Below are 11,853 nucleotides of genomic sequence, written 5' to 3'. Positions count from 1 at the left end.
ATTTCCTGTTATGCTTAAGGTGCCCCCGGGTGGGTGGGGGTGAGGCCAGGGCAGGGAGGGGCATCCTGAGCAACGGTTGAGGGTGGCTGGGATGAGCCCTCTGGCATCCCCACCCCTGCCCAGTGTCCCCTCCTGTCCCAAGGATGGGAGGCTGTGCAGGAGAGATCGTCACTGTGGGACAATGGGTACCACCTGGCACCTTCCCAGCCCCAAGAACCGGCTGCTCCCAGCATGCTTGCATACAGCAGGGGCTTAATAAATGTCAGCCACACACAGACGGCCCATCCTGAGCCTTGTTACTGTGTGCAGCCAGGGAAATGCCACCCAAACACATTAAGTGCCACCGTGCCCAACAGGGGCTTCAGACTGTGGTTTGGTTTTGTTTTTCGAGACAGGGTTTCTCTGTGGTTTTGGAGCCTGTCCTGGAACTCGCTCTGTAGACCAGGCTGGTCTCGAACTCACAGACCTCCTCCTGCCTCTGACTCCTGAGTGCTGGGATTAAAGGCGTGCGCTATCACCACAGGGTGCTTCATAATTTCTAAAAAGTTTTCTTACATTTATTTGTTTTTTTCCTATGGTATGTAGGGTGTGCAGGTGCCACATCACAGGCAGAGGTGGCTGAGGTCAGAGGGCAGTTTACTGCAAAGGGTTCTCTCCTTCCACCCTCCGGGTCCCAGAACCGAACTCTGGTCCTTGCGGTTTGGCCACAAGCCCCTTTGTCCACGGAACCATTTTCTGGCGCTTACTTAATGTTTAGTGACCTCTTACATAGCAGGTGCCTAATCAGTGTTGGGTGTGTATACACAGATGTTTAATAAATGTGCACCCCAGCACTCAGGAGGCAGAAACAGGGGATCTCTGTGAGTTTCAGGCCAGCCTGGTCTACAGAGTGAGTTCCAGCACAGCCAGGGCTACACAGCGAGACCAGTCTTGAAAAAACAAAACCAGGGCTGGAGAGATGGCTCAGCAGTTAAGAGCACTGACTGCTCTTCCAGAGGTTCTGAGTTCAATTCCCAGCAACCACATGGTGGCTCACAACCATCTGTAATGAGGTCTGGTGCCCGCTTCTGACTTACAAACAGAATACTGTATAAATAAATAAATCTTTTTTAAAAAGCCAAACAAATAAACAGTAATAATAATGAAGAATATGGGCCACCCATATAGAACAGATGCTTAGTAATGTCACCCATTGGGGAAAAATTGTCACACACACCCAGTAGGTGCTTGATGAAATTTTGTCGCCTGTAGCAGGGACACTTAGAAAACGTTTGTCGCGAGCCGGGCGGTGGTGGCGCACGCCTTTAGTCCCAGCACTCGGGAGGCAGAGGCAGGCGGATCTCTGTGAGTTCGAGACCAGCCTGGTCTACAAGAGTTACTTCCAGGACAGGCTCCAAAACCACAGAGAAACCCTGTCTCGAAAAACCAAAAAAAAAAAAAAGAAAAGAAAAGAAAAGAAAACGTTTGTCGCCCTTCCACACACAGCAAGTGCTTATTAAATGTCATTCAAACACAGTAGGCACCTAATCAGCGTGCGAACACCTGTAACTCCCCGCAGCGCCGAGCTAGGAGGGGAAACTGAGGCCGCTGGCGGCGGCTGTGCTGTATCTGGTTGTTTAAATCATCGGGAGACCGCATCGGGTGCAGGGGAGGGATGGAGAAACGGGGTCCCCGCAGGGGCTGGGGTGGCTGTGATCCGCGACCACGGCCAGTGGGTGTCATTAGCCCTCAGCGCCGCAGGCCTGAGGCTGGAGGGAGAAGCGGGGGGCGGGGGGGGGGGGGGGGCGGGGGAAGGGGGGGGGGGGGACGGGGCGGGAAGGAGAAGGAGGAGTCTGGGGGGGGCTTTCCGGTGTCCTGGGGGTCCCGGGAAGGGAAGGGCGGTGAGAGGGCAGAGACCCCACTTTCAACACCCCGCGTCCCGGAGGATCACCGCAGCCAGGGTCCCCTTGAAAAGGGTCTGGGCGGGAGACCGCGGAGGGGCGGGACCTAGCCTGAGTGTCAATCATAGGGGTTCGGTCAAACCCTGAGCCAGACCAGGATCCTATGCCCGATCCCAGGCTGGGCCCCTTCCCTGCGCCGAGCCCCGATCCCACCTGAGTGCAGCTCTCCCTCTGACCCGTGACCCACGTTGAGGCCCAGACCCTGCCCGGTGGCCTGGTCTCTTCGCACGAACTCCCAGCCCTGATCCCAGGATGGCTGAGCCTGGCTAATCTCACACCCCACCGTGCTGACGCTCGCCCTGGGTGAGAACTGGTTCCAAGCGGCAGCCTCGCCTCGGACCCGGCCTCTTGGCGGTGAGTTCAAGTCAGTCAGCCCTGAAGTGCTGTGCGCGGGAGGACTGAGCACAGCACCCTACAGAGTGCTGACCAATCCCTCTGATGTTACTACGCAGCCCAAGCTTGCAAACCCGTGTTCCCCACGGCAGCTCTGGGGGTGTCCCGCAAAGATGAGTCCATACTGTGTAGGTGCCATCTTCTTGTCCCGGACTCGCCCTGGAGACCGCGCTCTGGGCCCCTGTGTGGAAGGCAATTCTCCGAGGTGCACAAAGCAGAGCAGTGTCCCCACCCCTGCGCCCAGGTAAAGCCATGCCGTGTCCCAGAGTGGAATACAATGCAGCTGTGTAACAGGGTGTGCGCCGGGGAGCTGCAGAGAGAACTCAGTCGGTAATGTGTCTCCGTGGGACCCGCATACGAATCCCAGGACCCCCGAGAACAGCCAAGCTGTAACCCCAGTGCTCGGGAGGCAGAGAAGGGGGCTCAGTTCTACGTTCCCATCTATAGCGGTGATATAACCCGGGGTTGGGTTCCTCCTTCCTCGGTCGTCCCCACCCTGCGTGAGGCGGGGTGTCTCACGGAATTCGGAGCTGCCAGCTCCCGCTGTCCCCAGCTCCCCGGTACATGACAGGCTTGCACCACGGTGCTGGCTCCTGTGTGGATTCTGGGGATTCGAACTGTGGTCTCCACACTTCAGCACTTCACCCACAGAGCCATCTACCTGGCCTCCACCCCCAGCCTCTGGCCCAGATTTGAAGTTGTCTGGGTACGATGTCCCCTGCCTGGCTCACGGAAGGGACCTTGGGGATGCCAAGGATAAGAAAGCTGCAGTCCTCCTGCCTCAGCCTCCCGACCGCCGCCGCTGGGGACAGTGTTTCTCTACTCCTCGTTTCTCGCTCTTTTGTTGTTAATTACATTTATTTCTTTGTGTGGGTGGATGTGTCCCTACCATGGACGCCGGCGGGGCTGGGGGACAGCTCTGCGCCTCCGTCCCTGTGTCCATCGAGCGGGGTCGGGGACCGAACTCCGGTTGTCAGACTTGGCCGCAAGCGTCTTCTCCAGCTGAGGCATCTCGGACCCCAGTTTCCCCTTTCGTCAGAGGTCCTGGAGTGCGGTGGCATTGAGTAGTGTCTGGGCTGGGGTTTGGGGACGGAGGGCTCCTCACAGCTGTGGATAACGGTCTTTGGCTGGCGCCTACCTCAGTACAAGTCAGTAGACAGCAAGCAGAACTTCTGCTCTTCCCCCACCCACTCCCTAACCCCAGGGCGAGGACCGTATGGGAGGACGTGGACAGGGACCCTGGGAAGTCACAGGCCCCCAGACTGGTTCTGTCTAGTCTTGTTTGGTTTTGACACAGGGTCTTTGACACAGGGTCTTTTACTAGGTAGCCCTGGCGGTCCTGGAACTCGCAGACATTCTCCTGCCTCCGCTGAGTGCTAGGCTTAACGGCCCGACTCCTGTCCTTTCCTTAATAACTAGAAGGAGGGCGAGGGAAGGAACTGCAGACGTTTGGGCCCCGGACCCGCGTGGGGAGCAGCGACACTGGGAACCCTCGCCCCGCAGTTTCCCGCGCGACCGCCAGGGGGCGCCCTGTCCCCACCACGACCGCGCCCTGCGGGACATCCCGGGTGGTAAACTGAGGCCCGGGGCTGGTCACAGTAGGTTGATCTCATCCAAGTACCGGGCCAGCACTGAGTCCCGCACGTCCTTGAACACGCTGCGGACGCTCTGCGTGTCCGTGGCGCAGGTGAAGTGTGCAAAGAGACGGCGCGCACGGGACCCCTTTCTGCCGCCATCGTGGGGCTCGGCGCAGCCCGCGTACACGCGCGCGTACATGTCCATGATGAAGCGCTTGGCGGCTTCTGCGTCACGCGGGGGACCTGCGGAGAGGAGTGGGGTCTGTTCATCTCCTGTGTGTGGCTCAGGCTGGCCCCGAACCCCCATGTGGCCCAGGCTGGTCCCAAACCTCCTATGTGGCTCAGACTAGCCTAGAACCCCCCATGTGGCCCAGGCTGACCTGAACCTCCTATATGGCCCAGGCTGGCCCCAACCCTCAATGAGGCCTCAGGGTGGCCTCCAGGTCACTCAGTGGCCTTGGCTGACTTTGAGCTCCTGATGGTCTTGACCTTCCTAGTGCTGGGATGATGGGCAAGCAGCCTCAGGCCGGGTTTGTACGCTGCTGGGGGGGGAGGGGGGATAAACCTGTGACCCCCTCTGGGGGGTGGGGGAGAGCCGGACCAGCTCTGCCAAAGATGGACAGGCGCCATCATTGCCATCCCAGCCAATGGGAATGAGGAGTAATTTGTTTTTGTTTTGTTTTGTTTTGTTTTGTTTTTCGAGACAGGGTTTCTCTGTGGTTTTGGAGCCTGTCCGGGAACTAGCTCTTGTAGACCAGGCTGGTCTCGAACTCACAGAGATCCGCCTTCCTCTGCCTCCCGAGTGCTGGGATTAAAAACGTGCGCCACCACCGCCCGGCTATGAGGAGTAATTTGTAAGAGACTTGAGGCAGGGCAAAGGTGGGGTGGGCCTCCTGCACTCATGCTGGGCAAGTGTCCAGAGACCTGAGAGTCAGTCCTCTCTGGGAAATGCAGGGGTCACATGGTGCGGGAGGGGGACGACTCCGGGTAAAAACAACGTGGGTTCGAATCCGGCTTGCAGGGCAGAGGAGATGGCTCTGTGGGGAAGACTGCTTGCTGCCAAGCGTGAGAGCCGGAGGTCGAAGCCCAGCAACCAGGTAAGATGCCGAGTGTGACTGTGTGTCGAGCTCTGTGTATGTGGCCATGGGGACGGAGGCAGAAGGCCGCCTCCACGGTAGCTCTTTTCTGAGACAGGGTCTCCCCGAACTTTGCGCTCACCTATTGACCTTGGCCTTCTGCCCCGGGAACCCCCGGGTCCTTCCATCTCTGCGCAGCACCTAGCTATTTATGTTGCTGGGGATTTGAACTCGGGCCCTCACGCTCGCCCATAACCTGTTGAGCCAGGAAACTGTCTCTCCAGGCTCAGTTTTCCATGCTCTGTTTCCCCCCGACAAACAGGGTTTCTCTGTGTAGCCCTGGTTATCCTGCAGACCAGGCTGGCCTTGAACTCAGAGATCCTCCTGCCTCGGGTTTAAAGGTGTGCACCACCACTGCCCTGCTGGGGTCTTCCACTTGCTAGACAAGCACCCTGCCATCGAGCTAAATCCTCAGGCTATTTCAGTCTAAGCAAATAACTGAAAAAATTGTCACAGAAAGCAAAGCCCAGAGAAATGCCAGTGGTGAATAGGTTTCAGGAATCTGTGTGTGGTGTATGAATGAGACCCGTCCCAGCTAGGGAACTGTTCCAGGAGGATGAGACTGTCCTTGTTGGAGGAGGCGTGTCTTCGTTGTAGAAGGCCTGTCTGCCTTGGAGGAGGCGTGTCCTTGTTGTAGGAGGTGTGTCTTCCTTGGAGGAGGTGTGTCTTCCTTGGAGGACGTGTGTCCTTGGAGGAGGCGTGTCCTCATTGGAGGAGGCGTGGCCATTTGTAGGAGGCGTGACCAAGTTGGAGAAGGTGTGTCACTGGTTTTGAGAGTTCAGAAGCCCGCTCAGTCTCATTCACTCTGTACCTGCTGCCTACAGATCGGGGTGTAAAGCTCTTGGTTTCCTCTCCAGCATCATGCCTGTCTGTTTCCCAGCATGATCGTGGACAAACGCTCCGGAAGTGTCAACAAGCCTGTGATACAATGCTTCCTTTATAAGAGTTGCCATGGTCATTGTGTCTCTTCACGGAGAAAGAACAGTGACTAAGGCGGTCTATGCTGAAAAGTCTTCAAATCACCCGCGTTCTTCCAGACTCTCTCGGCCTTGGGACTTCTCAGTTAAGATGGGGCTGGAGGGGCTGGAGAGTGACCAGAATTTCACGTCTGTCCCCCACTCAGCCACTCAACCTTGAGGAATATGACAGCATGGAGGGAGTGACAGAGCCAGTGGTCAAATCCTGGCCCAACAGTTCACCGAGGTTGGATTTGAGTGACCTTTGACCTGGTGTCAAGCATGGATGCAGCCTGGACCATGGCTGAGAGAGGGTTGAGGTAATGGGTCCCCAGAACCTTATCTGCTCAGCATTGCAGACCATGGCCCGATTCAGAGTGGGTGTTCCATGCTTGCCAATTTCAGCTCCCGTGTCTCCTAAGCTGGCAGGGAACTCACTTCTGTTGGTATAGGGCCCTGAGAACAGGAAGCTAGGGAGCCTGAGACTTCAGACAGCAGGAACCGCCTCCTCCCGCCCTCCACGGTTAGGGTTAGGTATAGCAGCTTCCTCTCTTGAACCTAGTCTTGGCCAATCAACTGTGACGTGACATAGCTATCCCTGGGGCTTGATCAAGATAGACAGCCTCCCCCTGAGCAAACATCTGGCCACCCAGAATCAGGTGGGCAGTGAGGGGGGGGGAGTGGAGGTGGGAAGGGCTGACTCCCCAGTGCACACAGCCCAAGACTCCTTGGGGGCTCTCTGATCCCAGCCATGAGGCAGTGAACACAAACTTACCTAGCTCAGCTCTTCCCAAATCTCTAACCATTAGGCTGAGTGGGGTGATGAACACTCAGGAGGCAGAGGTGGGCATCAGAGGTACAGACCAGCCTGGTCTATAGAGGTGAAGGCCAGCCAGAGCTACACAGTGAGTCCCTGTCTCCAAAAAGAAAGAGAGAAAGAAAGCCAAATTCCTGGCCCGAATATCTTGAGTAAGGCAGACGCTTGGGCAGTTTCTCCCAACAAAGCAGATCCTTCCAGCTCTAAGTTCCCTACTCTCCAAACACCCATCCCTCCAGGATGGTCCGAGGGAGGGTAGTCAGCACTAGTTCCCACCCCGCTGCTTTCGGCATGCCTTGCTAGGTAGAAGATGAGTTTCCAATACTGTTTACGTGCGTCATGTATATCTGATTAATATGCATCCTAATGAAGACAGTGGTGGCACACGCCTGTAGTCCCAGCACTCCAGAGGCAGAGGCAGGGAGATCTCTGAATTCGAGGAGAGCCAGGGTTACAGAGAGAAACCTTGTCTCAGGAAACAAAAGAAAAAGAAAAAAGAAAAATTACACAAATAAGAAACATATTGGATGTTACTGAAAGAGGGTTGATGGACCACATGAAAACCATAGCACAGGACAGAGGTGGGGATCAGCAGTACAGCCCTTGCCTAGAATCCCCAGTGAGGGACTGGGGGCATGGTCAGGGTGGAGCCCCGCCTAGAATCCCCAGTGAGAGACTGGGGCGTGGTCAGGGTGGAGCCCAATCTAGAATCCCTAGTGATGGGGCGTGGTCAGGGTGGAGCCTCGCCTAGAATCCCCAGTGAGGGGCTGGGGCGTGGTCAGGGTGGAACCCCGCCTAAAATCCCCAGTGAGGGACTGGGGCGTGGTCAGGGTGGAGCCCCACCTGGAATCCCCAGTGAGGGGCTGGGGCGTGGTCAGGGTGGAGCCCCGCCTAGAATCCCCAGTGAGGGACTGGGGGCGTGGTCAGGACAGAGCCCCGCCTAATCCCCAGTGAGGGGGTGAAGTCACTGACTACCATGTTTCCATCTGCATGAAAACAAATAGTTCTTTTTTTTTCTTGTTTTCCAGGCTGGCCTCAAACTCACAAAGATCTGCCTGCCTCTGCCTCCTGAGTGCTGGGATTAAGGGCATGTGCCATCACTGCCCACCTTAGAAATAGATTTTTATAAAACCTCTCATTTGCCAGGTGGTGGTGGTGTACACCTTTAATCCCAGCACTCAGGGGGTGGGCAGAGGCAGTTGGATCTCTGTGAGTCTGGGGCCAGCCTGGTCTACAAGAGCTAGTTCCAGGACAGGCTCCAAAGATACAGAGAAACCCTGTCTCGAAAAACCAAACAAAAACAAACAAACAAAAGAGCCCCTGTCATTCGTCTGCTAAGGGTCACCTGACTCTCCATTCTACAGAGGGAGAAACTGAGGCTCAAGAACTACCAGAAGCTGGGAACCTGTGTCCCTTTTCTCTTTGAAACTTCTTGTGACTCCCGGATAAGGGCCCAGCCTTGGGTCTCCCCGCAGAGCTGCTTGGGGGTGTGTGTGAAGGGTGTAGCATCTTCTAGGACAACTCACCCTGGAAGCTGGGAAAATATGTGGCCAGGTGCGAGGTGTGGATCTTCTCCTCCAGGATGTCTGTCTTATTGAGGAAGAGGATGACCGAGGTGCTCTTGAACCAGGGCAGCTCTAGAATAGTGCTGAAGAGTGCCAGGCTCTCCTTCATGCGGTTCTGTGGGGACAGAGGCAGGCGGTGGCCCCAGTAGGACGCCCTCGCCCACCGGGCAATGGGCTGGACCTAAGTACCCTGTTGCCTAACATTCTGAGTTGAGGGCACCTTTCCCAAAGTGACATCTGATTGGGCCGCTAGCGTGTGAAAACACCCGAGAAGGTCTTCTCTGGTGCGATTGGCCAAGGGGAAGAAGCCACATGTCACCAGAGAGCCATTGAATTCAATGACAGGTGTCCTCACGTAGGGAACTCTGTCTGAAAATGGAAGCACATAGGAGGCTGAGCTACTGAGCCAAGGATACCAGACACTGGGAGGAACCAGGTCTGGAAGGGTGGCAGCCCTTTCCACACCATGATCTCATGCTCCCTTCTCCCAGAACTAGATAAGAACCGGATGTCTGCATTTTAGGCCACCTGAGCTGCTCTGCTTGATGACAGTGGCCACAGGACCTTGGTATATCCTGTGTGGCTGTTGTAGAATCCAAGGCCCATTAATTCAGCATTAAGGGGGCTGAGACGGGAGGACTGGGAGGAGTGTGAGCAAAGCCTGTGTGTGCGTGTGTGTGTGTGTATGTGCGTGTGCGCTCGCACGCGCACGCGAGAGAGAGAAATGGGGAAGGCAGAGGGAGGGGTACATCAAGCCATCCTTACAATGGAGGACATTGAACCATTCTCCCAGAAGATGGTTTCCATGTCAAGCCACACAGGGAACATCCAGCAACAGGACTGGGGTCCACGGTGACCCACAGAGGTTATGTCGCCTCGTGTGACTTAGGGTGTAATGCCATCTGGCCACAGCTGCCCATCCTTGCATAGGTGTGGCAGTGGGTACTTCTGGCAGGGTCAGCAGAGGTTGGGAGACCTGTGTGTGCTGAGATTGCTTTGGGGACCAGGACCCACAATGCACCAGCACAAAAGGTGGGGGGTTAAGGGACTCCTGCTCAGGCTTCCTGTGGGGCTTCCCGCTCAAATGGGGGGGCTTGACCCCCAAAGACACCGTGCCTGTAAGGACAGCTCCCCTCACCTCCTGATCATTCTCCTCCAAGCACTGGTCATACTCGCTCAAGGAGGCCAGGTAGATGAGAGCTATGACATTCTCAAAACAGTGGATCCATTTCTTACGCTCTGACTTCTGGCCACCAACATCCACGATGCTAAAAAGAGACAAAGAGACCCCACTATCAAGAGGTCGTGTGACCCAGTCCCTGCTCACCAGATCACAGGACAGACGACAGTGTGGCCTGCTGTATGCCTGTCACACTGTGCTCATGAAGCTGAGGCAGGAGGATTACTGTAAGTGTGAGGGTGGCCTACAGAGTGAGTCTAAGGCCAGCCTGAACTACAGAATGCGGTCCACCCCAGATAGATAGATAGATAGATTAATAGATAGATTAATAGATAGATAGATAGATAGATAGATAGATAGATAGATAGATAGATAGATAGATAGAATAGAAAGCTCAGGCCTAGGGAGTCAGCCCCATGGCTAAAACACTTGTTAGGCAAGCAATGGGTGTGATTTTGGATTTCCAGCGTGCATCTGTAATCACCAATGGGGAGGGAGGCTGAGAGAGGAGGATGCTGGGACTGGATGAGAAGCTGAGCTTTAGGCTCTATGGGAGACCCTGTCTACCAAGATAATGTGAGAATGAGTGGAGAAACCTGACTCCGACCTCTAGCCTCACACTCACGCATGTGCGCGCGCACACACACACACACACACACACACACACACACACAGAAATTGCAGAAGGTTCTTCCTTGGAATCGGCCTGCGTGTTCTCTATGACACAAGGATCAACACCAGGTACTTGGCGGCAGGAGGGATGGCTCAGAGGTTAGCACATTGGCTGTCCCTGCAGAGGACCTGAGTTTGTTTCCCATCACCCGCAGGGCAGTGGCAGCTCACAACTGGAGTCTGTGGCGCCCCCTTTTGGCCTCTGTGGATTCTGCACTCACGTGCAGAATTCCTGCTGGCCTCCACATGCACACATAATTAAAAATGTGATTAATCGGTACTAGCAATGTGTGAGACAGAAGAATCTTGAGTTGTGGGTTCAAGGAATGACACTGTCTGTCTGTGAACCTGGACTTTGCCTGTAGCACAGGCGCCGGCCGAAGGCTGTGGCTCTGGTCACGCCTCCTCAGACTCTGTTTTCGCAGCAGGAGAATGGGCCATTGTATCCTCTGCTGATTCCAGAATGGCTGTGACTCTTCGGTAGCTCAAGGAGGGCACACCCTCTCTTATACAACCACAACAGAAGTGGGGACCGTCACCCCTTCCTGTGGCTTCTCAGAAACTGGGTCACTGATGTGGATCTGACTGTCACCTTCCCAAGCAGTAGATACTACTCAGAGTGTAGATGGCAGACATACTATGACACTAACGGAGTCCTCAGAGAAAGGAGGGCACAGAGGGGGAAACGGAGGCGGCTCAGCACTTAGAATTGAGAGGGTTCCTTCATCTACAAATCTGAAATTTCAGTCACACATCTCAAAGACCCAAAATCACCTTTCCAGAATAAGTAGTGTCCCTCAAAATTGGCACACCCCAGCACTGAGGAGGCAGAACAGAAGGAGGTCTGAGCTTGAGACTAGCCTGAAAATACAGAGAGGACCTGTCTCTAAACACACACAGACACATACGTACACACATTCTCACAGACACACACACACACTCATACACATGCACATATGCATTCTCACACACAGAGACACGGACAGACACACAACTGGGGACATGCAGACAGATAGCAACAGACTTTTGATATCAGTTCCCTAAACTGTACCCCATGTCACTGGGAGCCACCAGATCATTTGTGAGTTTCTATGCCAGACTAAGAGTGCTGGATCATCCCTCAAAGAAAGACCACAAGTTAGCTCTGGTTCCCATGTGTTGCTAAACTGGGCATCATCCCTCAGCAATCACAGAACTTCCATCCACCCACCCTCCCATCCATCCATCCATCCATCCATCCACCCACCCATCCATCCATCCATCCATCCACCCATCCACTCATCCATCCATCCATCCACCCATCCACCCACCCATCCACCCATCCATCCATCCATCCACTCATCCACCCACCCATTCATCCATCCACCCACCCACCCATCCATCCATCCATCTATCCATCCATCCATCCATCCACCCATCCATCCACCCATCCATCCATCTACCCATCCATCCACCCATCCATCTACCCATCCATCCATCCATCTATCCATCCATCCATCCATCCATCCATCCATCCACCCACCCATCCAACCATCCACCCACCCATCCACCCATCCATTCATCCATCCACCCATCCATCCATCCATCTACCCATCCACCCACCCACCCACCCATCCA

General features: G+C 55.2%; 1 protein-coding gene across 2 annotated transcripts in view; it reads right to left on the bottom strand.

The window, feature by feature from the left end:
- Positions 1–3,185: 3,185 nt before the first annotated feature.
- The window catches only part of Gna15 (G protein subunit alpha 15), a 21,219-nt gene continuing 12,551 nt past the window's right edge, over positions 3,186–11,853 (bottom strand). For both annotated transcript variants that reach the window (XM_005358970.2, XM_026785017.1), the window contains exons 5-7: positions 9,523–9,652; positions 8,346–8,499; positions 3,186–4,153 (exon numbers count right to left, since the gene is read on the bottom strand). In XM_005358970.2, coding sequence (XP_005359027.1) covers positions 3,927–4,153; positions 8,346–8,499; positions 9,523–9,652 — 511 coding nt within the window. In that variant the 3' untranslated portion in view covers positions 3,186–3,926. The remainder of the gene's footprint in view (positions 4,154–8,345; positions 8,500–9,522; positions 9,653–11,853) is intronic.

This window comes from Microtus ochrogaster, linkage group LG1 (assembly GCF_000317375.1).
Source record: "Microtus ochrogaster isolate Prairie Vole_2 linkage group LG1, MicOch1.0, whole genome shotgun sequence".
NCBI classification, from domain to species: Eukaryota; Metazoa; Chordata; class Mammalia; order Rodentia; family Cricetidae; genus Microtus; species Microtus ochrogaster.
This window is presented reverse-complemented; position numbering and strand designations above follow the sequence as displayed.